The 18,908-nt window shown below is 36.0% G+C and overlaps 1 protein-coding gene across 1 annotated transcript; it reads right to left on the reverse strand.

The window, feature by feature from the left end:
- Positions 1-547: 547 nt before the first annotated feature.
- On the reverse strand, positions 548-2,664 carry LOC132050797 (acyltransferase Pun1-like). Its single transcript, XM_059442154.1, has 2 exons — positions 2,265-2,664; positions 548-1,534 (listed from the first exon to the last, which is right to left on the reverse strand). Exons 1-2 carry the CDS (start codon positions 2,559-2,561, stop codon positions 659-661), a joined length of 1,173 nt encoding a protein of 390 aa, XP_059298137.1. The 5' UTR covers positions 2,562-2,664; the 3' UTR covers positions 548-658.
- Between the last annotated feature and the right edge of the window lie 16,244 nt (positions 2,665-18,908).

Raw genomic sequence — 18,908 nt, forward strand, 5'->3', positions numbered from 1 at the left:
CTAGAAAAATAAGATAGATGTAGGATTTGAAATCTCTATTTCATTTGTAAAGGTGCACCCAGTAAATATTGTACCATAGGACTCTTGAGCTTGGAAGTACACATACGTTTTCTTGAATGTTAGGTACGGTTCGGCAGTACCTAATGATTTCAGTTAGTTCAAATACGATATTAATTTTATAAAATTTGTTTCCTACCCGGTATGAAGTACCTATTTTGGGGCCGACTAGTTTGATTTCACGCCGGAAAGTCCAACTTTGAAAGTAAAAGCGCTTCTCTCTTAAAGTTACTTCCATATCCATTCAAAACCCTTGTTATGATAAAGAATGATTACTATTCCGACACAAACTTTTGGTGGTACATAGTATTTTATATTATATTGGTTCCATGTATACTCATATCATCCTCAATCTTCACAATTAAAGCCACTTGTTTTCAGGTTTGTTATTTATCCGATAACGACAATTATTAGAATAAATAAATACTAGATTTAAACGCAACATAATTAATATGTATTACTCAGATATTGTACGTTAAACAACATAAAGCAACGACTGAAAACGCAACATACTAGTCTAGCACAAGTCACAATAAGCTGGACTTGAACACATTTTAATTATTTATAAGACAATATGAGATTAAATTCCCCCTACTTTTAATTAGATATTTGAAATTGGACTAGCAAACTCGAGAAGCTCGGGATCTCTTTCAAATATAGCCATATCTTGTTCGTCCAAATTGACTATGACTTCAACTCCACCTCCACTTTGATTATCCAACAAATAAAACCACCTATTGAAAGGCCCTGTTGCAAAACTCACTCTAGCTGGCCTCCCCCAACCAAAGTCTATTTTATAAAACGGGTATGACATCAAACTGGTACAAAAAAAGTTATCAATTATATTGCTATGAAATGGTGTATTTCCTTTTTCAAGTGAATCAATTACTTCTGAGATAATGACATTTTTTGTAGCGTTAATTTTCATTTTTTCCTTCCTCAATTCGCTTACCAATTTCGGACAATTTACATCTCGTTCATTATTTATTTTCACAAAATAACCTGATATGACATTTCCACATGCATCTTGTGACAAAGGTGGGTTGAGCCTTTGGCGCATATTTGCAACTTGAAACAAGGAAGATGGTTTAAATGAATCAAAATTTGTCGATCTTCTTCCAGCAACAGCTACATGAGCACATTTGTAAAGAAGTGCGCTCACAATTTCAGTTCTGCTCGGATTTTGAACTCCTGATTCATGAGCAATTTTAGCTTTGAGTGAATTCAATTTATCAATTGGGAATATGAACCTTTTTCCTAGATATGTTGGTTCTTCGAACTCGATAGTTGATATAACAAAAGGATTATTAGATTGAGGGTAGATGGATTTTCCAACAAAATGAGGAGATGGTGTTGCACTTATATCACGGGTCAATACTCCCCAGTTGTTGAAGAAATTGCTGGCTGTACAACCATCTCCAATCTTGTGTGATGTACATCCACCAATTGCTATTCCTCCACAATCAAAATGGCTTACCTGATCAAAATATCGCGAGTCTAGATTAGTCACGTCAGTAAATTTTGAATGTCAGATGATTAATTTCTTCTGTTTTAATTTACGTGTCTTATTTTTTTGGTTTGTTTAAAAAGAATTTCACCTTTTGTATTTAGCAATTCATTAATTCCAACATCAACATGACATGTTTAAGACCACAAGATTTAAGAACACTTTGTTACATTATATACACATTTTTAATTTAAGACCAAAAGATTTAAATGTTTTTCGTATTTTCTTATATTTTTTGCTCAATCAAACTAAGACACGTAAAATGAAATGGAGGGAGTAATTCTTTTTTTTTTTTCTGATATCCCACGTGGCATCTTTAAGACCACAAAACTTAAATGACATTTTGGTACATTATATACACATATTTAGATTAAGACGACGAGATTAAAAAAAGCCTCCCTTATTTTTTTGAACTTCGTGTCTAGCCAAATTAAGGACATGTAAATTGGACATACTTTTTTTTTTTCAAGCTTCTTTTTCAAAAACATGTTATAGGTTGTGTCAATTTTCACTCCAAAATTGAAAAGGAAGTTTTTTCAAGTAAAAAGGGAATTCCTCAAAAAAATTTAACATTTTTTCAAATATGTTTTTCCAACTTAACTTCAAATACCACTTTTTTTTCTTCAAATATTACTTAATCTATATTCAAATTAAACGCCACTTAGACACATAAAATGAAAAGAGGGAGTATTTAACTTACCTGAGTTATGGCTAAATTTCCTTTCTGGTGGCCATGAGGTTGATCTACTGGAAAAACTACATGTTCAGCATGAGTGTAAGGTTGTTTAAGAATTTGAGACATGGGGCAATGTACACGAACGTGTGATAACTCAACTCCCATATCATTACAATCAACAGAGCGACCATCCTTATTCAACCTTCCAGCATAAGGATAATAAAATGAAAGTGTTTTAGAAAGGGATTTTTCAAGAAGTTCATATGACTTGTGAACATTAGTGCCAGTTTTTGGGTAGAAAAATGCCATAGAAATAGACATATGAATAGCTTGATCAATAAAGGAAAGTTTGTGAGATCTTAGAGAAGGAGGAGTGAGAATAGAGGGTTTGATTATTTTCTTGGAAATCAATGATGCAAGTGATGCAGCCATTATATGCTTTGTGGATCTTTTATGAGAATAGGTTACATGTATTATATATATATGGATTTTTGAAGGATTAATTACTGCTAACAGTTCAACAGTGGATCTTTGACACTGTAGTTCTTGCACATAAGATCGGGTCGGTTCATGGGGTGTATGTGTTGAGAATATAACACATATATATACACACACACTGTAATTAATTTAATAAACGTATGTTTTCATAAACGTATGTTTTCTATAACGGCTTAATCAAACAAAAAAATGGATGCATTTCTCTCGAAGTTAGAAGATACCCACGAATCATAATCTTTTCTTTTCTTTCTTTCTGTTATGTTACCCGAGTAATCACTAGACTCAAGCTACCACGTTTTTGGGTGCTTGGTGAAGATACCTAATAAAAAGAAGAGAAGAAATATCCTCTTTTTTTTCTTCTAAATCCTTCGATCATATATCATATATATTAAGGCCAACGAATTATAATTAATTTCATCCAACATGTAGTTAATCCAGAATATACAACTAATACTGCATTATTGTATTTTCAAGTTAATTTGGATCTTGACATTAGAATATAGAGCATGCATCTTTCTTCCACGTCTTATCTGTAATAATATTAATCGCCTGCACCAGGGGCGGAGCTACCCTTTCTCGAGGGTGTCAAGCGACACCCTTCTCTTGGAAATTACATTGTATAGATAGGTGAAATTTTGATTTTATAGGTATGTATTCCAGTGTTGACACCCCAAAACACAAGCTGAAGATTTGGCGCAGCGGTTAAGAGGTTGCAAAATTTCCCTAACGTTGCGTGTTCGAACCTATGGGTTGTGACATGTCTATATCTTTTGACACCTCTGACGTGCACAATGACTGGGATTCAAAAGAAATGGTTGTGAATATGCCACGAGCCATTAGCCATTAGACGTGCAGTTGATCTTGATGTTTAATTCATTTCTGATCATGAGAACTGATCCTTGTATACAAGATTTGAGAGTTGCAATATTATTAAGGATTCATTGAGTGTTACAAAAGTTGATGATGTGACCATTACCAATAATTCATTGAACACGTCTATTACAAATGGGGCCATGCTTTGAAAATACTATTCCAATTTAGTTTCTATGGCCAAATGCCTACTTAGATTTACTATGAAGGAAAGATCATGTGGCGAGTTAAGAAATGACCCACTTTTGAGCTACCGTTTACATTTTGTCTCCTATTTCAAAATTTATGGTAGCAACTATCAACTGTGGCCCTTTAAAGTTAGGACAAAACTATGAACACTTGAAGAAGTGCTGGAAAATTGTATTTGTTATTGAACGTAGGAAGCGTATTAAATAGAGTTACAGGGAAAATAAGAAGACTCCTAATTAAGTATTCTAACTAAACAGTGACTGTTGAAGATAAACACAAGATAAATACTGCTACTGATGAACCTAACAGTACTAAACCATATCCAAACAGTAGCTAAAGTAAACTGTTCCAATACGCCCCCCTCAAGTTGGGCGACGGGTAACTAAGCCTAACTTGAATAGATTGCTTTCAAATGCAGGCTTGGCCAGTGCTTTGGTGAGAGTGTCAGCTAGTTGGTCGGCACCATGGACATGAACAACACGAACCCTTTTGTTATCGACATGGTGGCGGACAAAGTGAAAGTCCACTGCAAAAGATGCTTCACATGACTATGAAGACAGGATTCTTGCTTAAAAATGTGGCTCCAAGACTATCACAATAAATGGTGGGTAACTTATGGACTGGAAATCGCAGTTCACTCAGGAGGTTAGTGACCCATAAGGTTTCAGTAAGGCCATTAACCACCGCCCTGTATTCCGCCTCTGTGGAAGAGCGAGCGACTGTGTTTTGCTTCTTGGAGGACCAGCTAATAGGATTGAGACCAAGGAACAAGATGTAACCAGATGTAGAGACTATGTCAGTGATGTCCTCAGCCCAATTCGCATCAGAGTATACGTGCAAATTAAAGTCATCAATGGGAGTCTCACGCAGGCCTAGTTGAATCGTACCATGAAGATACCGGAGAACACGTTTCACTGCTTTCCAGTGAAGGTCTGATGGTGCTTGCATGAACTGAGACAACTTGTTTACCGCATAGGCGATGTCCGGTCTAGTGAATGATAAGTACTGGAGCCTGCCTAAGACTCGACGATAACGAGTTCTATCAGTTAGGTGAGTACCATCAGAAAGGTTGAGCAACTCAGAGGCACTCATAGGTGTGTGGACACTTTTGCAGTCGGTCATTAGCTCATCATTCAAGATCTCATTCACATAGTTCGCTTGGGTGAGAATTACACCTTCAGAGCTGCGTATCACCTCCATACCAAGAAAATAGTGAAGATTTCCTAAATCTTTAATTGAGAAACGAGATGCAAGGGAAGTGATAACCTGATTGACATTGAAAGAGTTTCTCCCAATGAAAATGATGTCGTCCACATAGACCAAGACAAACAATGTGTCACCTAGACCATGTCTGAGAAGTAGCGAGGCATCTGATTTTGTCTTAAGAAAGCCCATGGAGAAAAGGTGACCGGTGAGGGAATTGTACCACGCCCGAGGAGCTTATTTCAAGCCATAGATCGCCTTGCGCAACTGACAGATATGAGTCGGCTTGTCCTCACTAGCAAACCCCAGAGATTGTGCCATGTACACCTCCTCGTCCAGGTCACCCTGGAGGAAAGCATTGTTGATATCAAGTTGACGGAGGGGCCAGTTGTGGCAAAGTTCTACATAGAGGACAATGCAAACTGTGGTAGGCTTGACGACGGGGTTGAATGTCACATGGAAATTAATGCCCGGCCTTTGAGTGAAGCTTTTTATAACCAGGCATGCTTTGTATCTGTCAACGGACCCATCTGCATTCCTTTTGATCCTGAAAAGCCACTTATAGGATACAATATTTTTGGTCGGATCAGGTGGAACAAGTTCCCAGGTTTGGTTTTTCATTAAAGCATCAAATTCATATTTCACAGCTTCTCGCCACTCGGGATGGTTTTTGTGCTTGTTTGAAGGTGTTAGGTAGAAGCGTCGGTTCTAGGTGAGCTAGGTAATCAAATATTTCCTTTGGTTTTGTGATGTTATTTTGTGAGCGAGTGACTATACGATTTGGTGGAGATGGTGCTTGTGATGACTAGGGGACAGGTTCGAGCAAGGGCATTTGTTTAGGTTGTAGAGGGGCCATAGGAGAAGGGTTGGGTGGTTGATGGTTGCTGGACCTTCTACGATAGACTAGAAGGGGTGGCGAGCAAGTTAAGTTGTGTGTAGGGGTGGGGCTGATCGAATTTAAAGGGATGAGGGGAAGGGTTAGTGGCTGGACAACCATAGCCGGACTCTTAGGGGATGGGGAACTACAAGTAGTAGCGTGTGGGAGAGATGAATTAGACAAGAGAGGAGACTTACCTGGATTGAAATACCGTGTGCAAAGCATCGTGGAATTCGCCGCGGCCGGCTGCCAGTTGTTTGACGAGAAGGCAAATCTTGACTTAGAGAGGGATTGTGAGGAATATTGGGTAATATCAGAGGGGTCTGGGATGGGACAGAGTGAAGCAGTAGTTAAAGGTTGGGGTAGTTCAATTAAGGCGGGACAGTTGAGCGTTGGTTGGGGTATTGCAGGAGAAGTTAGGTTATCCCGTTTTAATTTATTTGCATTAATTACAATATGAGAGAATAAATTTTAAAGGGAAAATTATTCTCAACAAACTGTACATCTCGAGATAAATAAATTTTTGAGAAAAGTGGGTCAAAGCACTGGTGACAGTGATGGGACAAGGAAAACCTGAGATAAATACTTGGGGTGGACTTGGGTTCAAGCTTATTTTTGGAGTACGGTTTAAGCCATGGATAGCATAGACATCCAAAGATTCTTAGTGAGCTATAATCAAGTGATTTTCCAAGCAATTGTTCAAACGGGGACTGGTTATTAAGGAGGGGTATAGGTAGGCGGTTTATGATGTAGACCGCATGATGACACGTGAACGACCAGAGTTGGGGGGGAGGGGGAGGGAGGCCTCATATAGAAGAGTTTTTTACAGTTTCAATAATATGACAATGCCTTCGTTCAGCAAGGGGAAACTTTTTGAGGCGTATAAGGTGGTGTAGAAAGGTGTTCAATTCTGTGAAGGGAGAGATAGGAGTCATGACTCTGATACTCTCCTCTACCATCAATATATAGGGATAGAATTTTTGTGTCAAAATGTTTTTCCATCAAGGGGTGAAATTTTTGAAAGAACTCTTTAACTTCACTTCTAAGTTTTAATGTGTAGAGCTAAGTGCATCTTGTGTACTGATCAACAAAGATGCAATAATATAATTTCTCATCAAGAGATAAAATTGGGGAGGGACCCCACAAATCACTAAAAATAATTTGAAGTGGTTTAGAGCTACGCAGAGCTAATTAACTAAAGGATGCCGATGGGCTTTATTAGATAAGCAAGAATTACAATAAGAAAATATGTCTCGCTCATGGAAGGGTAGCGAGAATTTATATAAAATAAACCTAAGAACTCTAGAGTGGGGATGACCCAATCATTGATGCCAAGTACTGATAGGAGTGGATATGGTGGACACGTGAGCTTGGGGATGTAAGACAGGCCACTCATATAGTCCATTGTTCTCCCGGCCGTGCACCAACGGTTTCCGCCTTTGCAGATCCTTCACAACAAAATCAGAAGGAAAGAATTCAATAGACCTTAGGTTCTCTTGACAAAATTTAGAAACAGGGAGAAGTTTGCGTTTAATAGATGGGGCACACAGAGTGTGGGTTAGCTTAAAAACATTATTTGATGCATTTAACTGAGTAGAACCAATGTGAGAGATAGGAATTTTGTTACCATCACCCATGGAGACATCCTCGTTACGGTGGTACAGTCGTAAGTTGTGCGGCTCTGTTATGATGTGATGGGTGACTCCTGAGTCAACTATCCAGGGGTTAGTAGTGGCAGTGAATCCAGCTGCATAGTGGGCTTGGGCTTCAACGTGATTATGTGACTTTGAGCGGCAAACATTTTGCGGTGTGGCCAATCCTGTTACAGAGTTGGCAGCGAGTGACAGTATTTAGAGCCGGAGTGGGAGATACATTTGTGCCAATGGTGATAGTGCGACTTGGAGCCGAAGTAGTCCCGTCGAGATGGCCGAAGAGGTTTTAGCCATACATAAGCATGGAAAATTAAGCTTTCCAGGTGGCAAAGTTGTGACTACTACCAAGTTTGATGGGTAATTGGGAAGTAGGATTGAACTGAATAATGATGTTGGTACCTGATACGCTCAAATTACACCTAAATATGGCGTAAGGAGATCGGTGTCAAATATAGTAATCCAACTAGGTTGGGGTCGAATCCCACAGGAAATACAGTGTGAAATAAGTACAAATTATAAATGTTACTAATCTCTAAAGTCTTTAGTTCTATTCCGACTAGGGTAGAAAAAGGGTTTTGGTTTGTATTCGCTATTTTGAAGTATTTGGAAATTGTTTGGATTAGAAGAACCAAAGTTGTGTTCCCGCTGTGATTAGATGTTATGCTACGGGTATCAATATGATATATTTCTAACGGGGGTGGTTATGTATGCACTTAATCTTCTAATGCACTTCCTAATATTTTTCAATAGTTAGAAAGTATTTCTTTTCATGATTTTCCCAAATATAGAAAAGTTGCAACAACCGATTAAATATGTTAAGTAAAACTCATCTTATCCCTAAGTTCGATTAAATCAAACCCTGTTCATCTTTTCAAATAAAACTAGTTTGCATAAGTGTTTGCAACCACTAACTAACAATGAATATGAGAAATAATAAAACACATCACAACCCATTATATACACAATGTTAGACACCCATTACATAACACCCATCATTTGGGTCCACAACTTTGATTAAAGAAACTACTCACACATATTGGTCACAAAAGTAGTAAGCAATAATGGAGACATAAAGCTTACAAAGTGTAATAAAGATGGTGGGAATGGAATCTTTTTGTCTTCACTAAGCTCCAAAAGTGGTGTATTCAATGCTCAACCATCAATGGAAAAATGGTAAATGTTGGAGAAAAATCTGATGTGTACAAAAACCTAAAATGTTCTTTAAATAGGCTCCGAAAACGCACATCAGCAATTGGCAAAACTGCCCCTGGTGGCGAAATCGACTGACTGTCGATCAGTTTGACAGGCCATCGATTCCTTCGTCTTTTGGTTTTTCGCCTTGATGGTCCATTCGACGGTGCGTCGACCGCCCGACGCTCCGTCGATTCTTCCGTCTTTCTCTCTTCTCGGTGGACAAGTCTGTTTGACGAGACAAACGACGAAACATCAATCCAGTCGACGCTTCGTCGATGGCTCCGCCTTTGTCCTCTTCAACTTAGGCCATCACTGGAAAATTTAACTTATCGACGCCCCAAAGGATGGTCCGTCGATCAATCGACGGACCATCGAATCTTCATTCATAGGCAATAATTTCCTTTTTTCTTTGTTTTTTTGCTTTTGGGTCATCGCCTTCCTAAAACACAACAAAAACACATTAAAATGAACCAAACTTACTTGAGAACACCCAAAATCTATAGTAAAAAGGCGTCGAATGTGCCACAAATCCGCGGAACATCAGTACCGGTTGTGTTGTTAGCATTGACAACTATGAAATTGTTTCCGTTACCATTGGTACCCATCTGAGTGTTTTAGAGAAGAGAGAAGGAGGAAAAAAAGTTGAATCTTTACACGTTAGAGTTGTATTGGCTTTGATACCATATGAACACTTGAAGAAGTGCTGGAAAATTGTATCCGTTATTGAACGTAGGAAGCGTATTAAATAGAGTTACAGGGAAAATAAGAAGACTTCCAATTAAACACTAATTAAGTATTCTAACTAAACAGTGACTGCTGAAGATAAATACTGGTACTGATGAACCTAACAGTACTAAACCATATCCAAATAGTAGCTAATGTAAACTGTTCCAATAAAAACAACCTCTGCATAGCTCCACTAGGGGAAAATTCGCGAAAACACTCACCTTTTTCTTTTGTTCCTTTTCACGCCATTATCAAAACTTAGTAACAGAATGCTAGAAAAACAAATTATTATTTTTTAATAATCGTAGTATTCGGGATAGCTTGCGCGCATTTCGACTAATTTCATGAGATATCTGCCACCTCCATCAACAACAGATATCAAATAATTCTATCCATCAAGACTAGGATATATAGGAAAAAATCATCTACATATTTTTTCTTCCATTATTTCCATTTTTTTTGTTATATCTATGTGTTCAAGACAGTATTTTAACAAAATCAGTTTCTGTTTTAAGAATCTAAAGACAGAAAAATTGTTAAGGACATAAAATAGAAGAAGTAGCAATTTTCGAGCCCACGAGTTTCTTAAGGTGTCCTTAAGAAATCTAATCCCCTCACAGTTGCCAAGGTTATTGGATTAATTTCTCCCAGGATAGAACAGAAAAACTATTTTGTAATAACAGCAATGCAAATTATAGAACTTGGCCGAACTCAAAGATCGGCAGCAAATCAGACTGGACACTTACTGTTTGGTTTGAAAAATTATGCAGAATATAATGCAGAAGAGAGAGGGGAGTAAAAACGCAGTTTTGTTTTTTCTAGAAATTTTTTCAGTCCTTGAAAAATGAGGCATAACCTCGAAATTTAAAGCCACGGTTTGGGAAGACATGCCTGTTCGTTAATGGCTGTTCAGTAGTATATGTTCGGTGTATTACCGTTTCAAAAATTAAATTCCAAATAATAGCTTTTGGAAAATAAATTTGGTCCAAAAAGACTATTAATCAAATCATTTGACCAAATCTAAATTCGAAACCGAGCCGAGCGACGATGATGACGCGAGGGGAGTCCCTCTTCTCAACTCTTTAAGAGCTAGAAGAGTTGATTCTACATATAAGCACACAAGAAGTGCTTTCCCCCACCAATGAGGAACAAAGTGCCTTTGCAAAGTGAACTTTACTTGAACTTCATTTCCCTCCATTTTATTTTTCCACCATTTCCCAATTCACACTACACTCATCTTTAAAGCTCATGTCTTTAAATCCCTACATTTTTACAGTCTCAAGTCATAATCTCTTTATTTCTCCCTCCGTCGCAATTTATGTGGCACCTTTCGCATTTCGAAATTCAAACAAGTCTTTCTTTGACCGTAATTTTTTCACATATCTTTTAGATATTATGATTGTCAATCATTGTAATATATAGTAATTTTTACGTAGTTTCCAAATACGTATATTTTATTTCAAAAAACTTGGAAATTTCATACATGAATTCACGATCAACTGTGACACATAAATTGGGACAGAACGAATAATACTTTCATGTGTCGGTTGCCTTTGCCATTTTCAGCGAAGTTGGTCGATTTTCATGCGGAAGGATCTTTACATTACTTTTTCATTTTAAGATTTTTGTCGACAAGAAATTCTAAACGCACAGCCAAATTTGAAATCAAATGGGGAGATGGCCGGATCAAGATGGATCAAATCAAATAATGAGTTAATCTCCAACCCGCCCAAATCTTACATAATTCTAATTTCTTTGTATTTTTAGAATTTGTTTAATTACCTAAAAAAAATGTTTTCTTTCATAGGGCTACATATATATAAAATTTCAAATTAAAAAAAAATTGATAAGGTTTTAAATGCGTCAATTTGGACAACATATTTAGCCCAAATCATTCTAGTTGTTAGATGGACTGAACTGGGCGGATCAACATGAACTGACTTAGTAGATAGTTAGGTCATTACGCATCCAAACTTGGAAAAATTGGAAGATCATATGTTCATGAGCTAATTTTGCTACCCATATTCTCGACTAATCCAGATTGACAACGTTTTGATCAGGTAAGCCATTTTGATTTTGGAGGAATAGCAATTATTGGATGCTTATCACACAAGGTCGGAGATGGTTGCACCGCCACCAATTTCTTCAACAGTTGGGGAATTTTTAGTCTGCGATATAAATGCAACACCAATATCTCCTCACTTTGTTGGAGAATCCATCTACCTCCAATTTAGCAACCCTTATGTTGTATCAACTATCGAGTCAGAAGAACTAACATATCTAGGGAAAAGGTTTGTGTTCCCAACTGCTAAACTAAATGCACTCAAACTCAAAATTGCTCATGAATCAAGAGTTCAAAATTCGAGTCCCACTGAAGTTGTGAGCTCACTTCTTTACAAATGTGCTCATGTAGCTGTTGCGGGACAAAGACTGATCAATTTTGGTTCATTTAAACCATCTTCCTTGTTTCAACTTGCAAACATGCGCCAAAGGTTCAATCTACCTTTATCACAAGGCGCATCTGGAAATATTATTGGTTTTTTTGTGGAAATAAATGACGAAAAAAGACGTAAATTGTTTGAAATTGCTAAGCGAAATAAGGAAGGGGGAAATGAAAATTCAGGCTACGAAAAATGCTATGATCTCAGCAGTAGTTGATTCAGTTGAAAAAAGAAACACACCATTTCACAACAATGTAATTGGTAACCTTTTTTTGTACTAGTTTGATATCGTACCAACTTTATAAAAGGGATAATTACGGGACGTAACTAACTACTACTATCTAATTATATTTAGTAGCTATAGTTTCAATTAATTACATTCCATAGCTAATAGTTGTATCTTAGTGACACTTAATAACTATTAAAATAAAATAAAGTAAAAAAGAAAAAGGAAAGAAAGAAAATAACATTGGAAATGTCAGTTCTTCTTTGACTCTCTCTCCCTCTGTACTTACCCAACTTCTTCTTCTTCAACTATCTTCTCTCTCTAAAAATCTCCATTTTCTTTCTCTGCACTTACCCACCTTCTTCTTCTTCAACTATCTTCTCTCTCTAAAAACACACACCCGTTTTCTTTCTCTCTCTAAAAAAAAAACACAACAATTCTTTTATTTTTTAGTTGTTTTTTATGTGTATTTTGTTGAATATCTTCTTCCATTTTTTTGATTTTAACAAAAAATGTTTCTGACATTGTTAGGATTTTTGAACAAGCTACGATTTCATTTTAATGACAGAGTTGTTGGTGACGATGACGATAAAGGATAACAGCGGCGGTTGTTGGTGTTGACACCCAATTTTGCCCCTCCCTTTATTCTGATTCGTTCTTTTCTTGAGTTGCTAATACTTTAAATATCTTATTTTCACTAGCACTTCATTATTATTATTATTACTATGATTAAATACTATTATTTATTAATGCATCGTATATTGCTATTTATTTATTACATATTAATCGTAAAACTAACCTTGATAATATTTCTACTTTATTGTCGCTTTACCTATATATCTATAGTTTCTCTATTATTAGTAAATTTGTAACATTAAATTATAGCTTATTACTATTAATTACTAATTGCATGTTTATTCCAAAAAGAAAAGGATCAAATTCGGATCACACCAGCCCATACTTTAATTAATTCGGCTGGCCCACTATCCGTTTAAATAAATCAGCCCATATTTTAAGCCAACGTACCCACATTTTAAGTCATCTATCCAACCAGCCCACTACCCATTTCCACCCGACCCGGCCCGTGTAATAAAATGTTTTCATCATCCTTTTCATCCTAAACCCTAACGCCGCACTTCTCTTTCTCCTTTCTCCTCATCTTCATCTCTCTCTCTCCACCATTTTAGCTACAACACAGTCCCCTTTTCAACCATGGCAGAAAAACAGATGCCATTTTCGTATATCTAATAAATGTACCTCTCACCTCTTTCCTTTTCGAACAATGATCCATTTTTTAGCCATGGCAGATTTTGGTCTTTCCATTTCTATACAAGTATTCTCTTTCTCCTATCTTCAACGGTCGAATCAACATAAACGACCAAAAACGCCTCTGAAATTTCTGGAAAAAAAGCAGCTTTAACGATTCGATTTTTGATTTTCAAATGGCGAATTCAAGCTCAAAAACCCCGCCCAAACGAAACCCTAGAGTTTGAACTTCACCTATAAATACATCGTTAAGTCCATAGCCGAAAGGAGGGGAGGAGACTGATCGGGTGAGATAGGGATATTTTCTCTCACAAAAAGTCTCGAGTTTCCTCTTTTTGTTCAAAATCTGGTCTTGAACTTTTTAAACCAGAAAACATTGTGTTAAAAACATGAATTTAATGTCGAAAAATTAAGGCTTTCGATTCGACTAACTTTCGTCGCTGTTGGCCAAAGGACTTTAACTACCAAAGGCATTTTAATTTTCGATCGAGTTTCGGGTCTATTCATAACGAGAGAGTAGATTCGACGCCATCGACACCCCGTTCACTGCACCTAACAAAGGTAATGGTTCCCTCCTTATCGTGGTTGCCTTTTCAGTTCTGTGTATTTCAAATCCAGAGAGTTAGATTAGCTTAGTTTGAATCTGGCTATTAAGCTACCGGTTGTGCAAAGATAATTTTCTCTTATAGCTCTTTTGATATTTCCTTTCCTCTTGGTTTTGGTATCTGGTTTAAATCTCAGTTTTCGTTCATTGCTGGCTAAAACTCGATATGAACTTGGCATGACTAGATTCCGTAAACAAGTATATTTATGGTCTTTAAATTCATAATAAAAGCAGGGCCTAGCATGAAGATTTCTCGTATTGTTTTGAGTCTAGGAAATGTTAAACCAAATCATATTATGTTAGGTCGTCTTACTATTTTTATCACCTGTTAAGTCGTAATAGAAGTGTAGAAAACACGAATTTACTATTTTATTACCTGTTATCAGTTCAACAGTTCGGCTGTAGCTTCTGTTTTGGGCTGGATATTTTCCTTCGCATATGATAATTATCTTTAAGTTTTTCCACGCATGATGATCGCGTATACTATAAAATTATGCCATGTATAATCCCTTTCCTTTCCCTGGCTGTTCTTCTATCCCTTCTGATCATCTGGTGCATGCTATTCTCATCCCGAATCCCGTGATACATATGAGTGGCGTTTTATTGAGTAGCATATCCTTTTATGGAGTGTGATCTGTACGCCTAAGAACAATAGCATGAACATGTGTTATAGGTAAAATTTTATGTGTTATCCATGCCTAAATAAAGTTCTATACTTGAGTATACAGGAAGTACACTTAGGTATATCTGGCACTTTGTACGCCTTTGGTATGCCTTTGGCGTATCTCTAAATGGCAGATGATATCTTACTATGTACCAGTCATGGTTGTTGCTTTTCTTTTGTTGCTTTTCTTTTTACGTATTCGAAGTATAGGTCTCGTAAATCCTCACTATACTAATCCTTTTCTTTTCATTTTTTTATGCATGACCATCGCACACGAGTCCGAGGGACTCGTTACCTTCCGCATTCGGTGTTGGGCCAAAGCCCAACGAAATCTTCCTCCCGAGTCAGCCCACCCGCAGCAAAATTCTGGGCCGAGGCCCATAACAAAGGGGCGGCAAGACACAGAGATAATAACAGTCTTAAAATGGGCAGAGCCCATTTAAATCATCTTTACTCCTCCATTTTGTCTTTGTGCATTTAAATTATATTGAAGGACTAACACTTTATTTGTCGATTTAGATGAACCTCAGCGAAATTAGAGGATATAGTTTTAGTAATGGGTAGTTAATTTAAGGGAAACCCACGAGCTAATTCTATAAGATTTCTCTCTCTTTCTTTTGTTAAATCATTCATAGTATCTACAATATTTATTTTCATTAGAAATAATTGATTTTCGAAATAGCGTAACCACATATTTTGAGTTAAAGGTCAATAGTAATAACACTTTCCAAACAAATCATGTTGATTTCAAAACATTTTAAAATAGTGAAGGCTTGAATCATTTCCTTTTATACGTTAAAATCCTCTCTCTGATTTCCGACGGTTGCGTCGTATTTTAATAATGTAAAACTTTAGAACTTTATCGATACCAATCTTACAATGATTCTTTTAATTTGTTAGTCAGTATAACTTATTTTCTTCAAGTATTTACAAAACGTTATACATCCTGCACTTTCTCAGTTTATTTATAACTAAGTTATTTTATACCAATTATTATTTTCCTACAAGTCCTATTTTAAATAGCATTACTATATGTCTATCTACAAGTTTAACAATACTTACAAAGATATTTTCTTACATATTATAAAATACTACATCTGCATTCTTAGCCTAGTTAAATTCGAGTTCGGTCGGTTAACCATTATTAATGGAATCTAGAGGATGCCTAATACCTTCCCTCTAGGTTATTTGAACCCGTACCTAGAATCTTTTTGGTTTCGTAGACTTTAAAATAAAATCAACTTTAGATAATTACTTTAATTACCTTAGGTGTCCTAATTCACCATAAATAATTAGGTGGCGACTCCTGTACTTTAATTAACCTCGGAATTATCGGGATGTTGTAAACTATTTTGACCCCGGTTGAAATAGGGTATAACAGTTGGTGACAGCGATGTTTTCGTAGATCTGGTGGCGTCGGTGTCAGATCTGGACGGAAACAGTCAGATCTGGAAGTTATTGTATTCACGAATACGGCGATTGTATTCACTTTTTTGAGCTTTTCTTGTTAAATTTTTCGATTGTATTCATTTTTTAGGGTGTATTTGTTAGCATAAGCGATGTTTGTTGTTGTTGTTGTTGTGAATTTCTGGCAGATCTAGCCGGAACTAGTGGTTGGTGTTGTTGTATTCATGAATAAGACGATTGTGTTCACTTTTTTGAGGTTTTTGTTAATATTTTAGATTGTATTCATTTTTTAGGGTGTATTTGTTAATTTTTGGAGTATCTATGTTTTTATGTATTCAGTTTTACTCGTTGTATTCATGAATACAATGAGCCCATTTATGAATACAGATAGTAATTATATGAATACAGTGAAAAAAGAAAAAAAATCGTTGTATTCATGTATACATCGAAAAAAATGAATACAGCAAAAAAAAAAAATTGTTATGCCATGTAAATATTGAAAAAGTAGCTATGACAAATTTTAAACCTCCAAAATGTAGTCATTTATGTAAAATTCCCTTTATAAAATGGACTTTGGTTGGGAGAGGCCCATTAGAGTGAGCATCGGAAGTTGGGCAATTTGTAGGATTGTCCTCCGCTGAGGTGGTCTTTAATTTTTTCCCCTCAAAATGGGGGTCTTTAACTTTTGTTCTTCAGGCAGAATTTCAGTGATCATGTAATGCAGAATTTGGGCTTTTAGGCAGAAATTTGCAAATTCTGCCTTTAAGGCTCAATTTCTGCCCATATACAGATCTGTAAAATTTTGCCTTGCAATTTTTTTTTTTTTTTTTTACTGAGCTTGGGTTCGAACCCACAATCTCGGGGTATTAGGAGAAGGGTAAAATTTAAAGACCACCAATCTGAAGGACAAAAAGTAAAAGACCACCCCAAATGACTGACAATCCGCGCAAAAAAACAGTCGCAAGTTTGCAGCTGGGCCCTTATATAAGTGGTTCTATTTAGTGGATAATCAAAGTGAAGGTGGAGTTGAAGCCATAGTCATGTTGGACGAACAAGATATGCTTACTTGTTATAGCTACTTTTACTACCTATTTAATGTTAATAACTACCTTTTATTAAAATTAATAATAATAGCTAATTAATTTTCTAAATTGCCCATTATAGATACAACGTTATAACTTCCACTTATCGGTTCACAAATACACCGTAAATAAAGGGAAACGCTATCTCATCTTCCCATTTTTGAAACGCACGTAATATACTTTAGTTTCTCTCTCCTTTCCATTAATTTTAGCCTTTTTTTCTCATCGAATCTATCCATTACCATCAAGCACGATTCCACTACATTTCTTGTCTTGCCGAGATTCGTGGGTGGCCGTGTATTTGTGTAAGTTTTTCATTTTTTTGTGTATTTTAGTCAACTTAATTCTATATTCTTGACTGTTTTCAAAAATTATAACTTTCAATGCTTAGGGTTTCCCATTTTGAGTAGTGAAAATCATCAATTAATGGCGGATGAAAGCACATCTGGTAGGGTTACAAGAGGTATCCCACATACTCTTCAAAATTTAGATTCCCCTTCGTTTGATTTGGGTATTTCTCAGCAACAACATGATGTTGATGCAGCTTCTGGTGAGAAACTTGTTGTTTGAAAGGAGATCTAAGAAAATCCATGATCCTTCCGAATCGAAATCCTTCAACTCGTTAATTTGGAAAAAAAAAATGATTTTGATACCGCCACAAAGAGGAGAAAAACATCCGATGTTGCTTATAGTAGCAAAGGGAAAAATGTTGTAGAGACGGATGTCGGAGAACAACAATTAACGATGAACAAGCAGGTATTTTTTCATTTATTATATATATATTTTTTGTGAATAAAATTATATTGTACATGTTGCTCAAATTCGGTTAATGATTCATGTATTTTTGACCGCATCCGTAAGTATAGTTGCATGTATTTATTGATCTGAACATTTCATTAATAGAGGGGATAGCATTCGTATGTATTTTTGTATTGTTTGAATTAGTTTTGTATATGAAACATACGTAGAACTGTGTCATGTATTTCACTAACCATTTTTTGTTATCAACATATAAAACTATGTATCATGTATTTGTAATTCCTCACATTTATGTATTTTTTCAATTTTAATAACAGGTTATGTATGTTTTAATAAGCAGGCATGTGTAAATGTCAAATAAAAGGGGTATTTGTTCAACTTTTGTCAGCTAAACATCTTAATAACTGTGTTTTTGCATGTATTTATTGATCTGAACATTTCATTAATAGAGGGGATAGCATTCATATTTATTTTTGTTGTGTTTTGAAATATTGTGTATATAAAACATACATACAACTGTGTCATGTATTTCACTAAACATTTTTTGTTATCAAAATATCAAACTATGTATCATGTATTTGTAATTCCTCACATTTGTGCAATTTTTCAAATTAAGAACTTGTTATGTATGTTTTAAAAAGCAGGCATGTGTATGTTTTAGATAAAAGGTGTATTTGTTCAACTTTTGTCATCTAAACATCTTAATGACTGTGTTTTTGTTTGCATGTATTTATTGATCTGAACACTTCATATGGGATAGCATTCGCATGTATTTTTGTATCTCATGTGTTGCCATTCTATTCAAACTTTCGAGCCTCCAAATTAATGACTGGTTTTTGTTTGCATGTATTTATTGATCTGAACACTTCATATGGGATAGCATTCGCATGTATTTTTGTATCTCATGTGTTGCCATTCTATTCAAACTTTCAGGCCTCCAAATTCCTGGTTAAACGTCCCCCACTCAACCGATACGTTATGCTTCATATATGAACAATAACATTAAGGAT

The sequence above is a fragment of the Lycium ferocissimum genome, chromosome 3 (assembly GCF_029784015.1).
Source record: "Lycium ferocissimum isolate CSIRO_LF1 chromosome 3, AGI_CSIRO_Lferr_CH_V1, whole genome shotgun sequence".
NCBI classification, from domain to species: Eukaryota; Viridiplantae; Streptophyta; class Magnoliopsida; order Solanales; family Solanaceae; genus Lycium; species Lycium ferocissimum.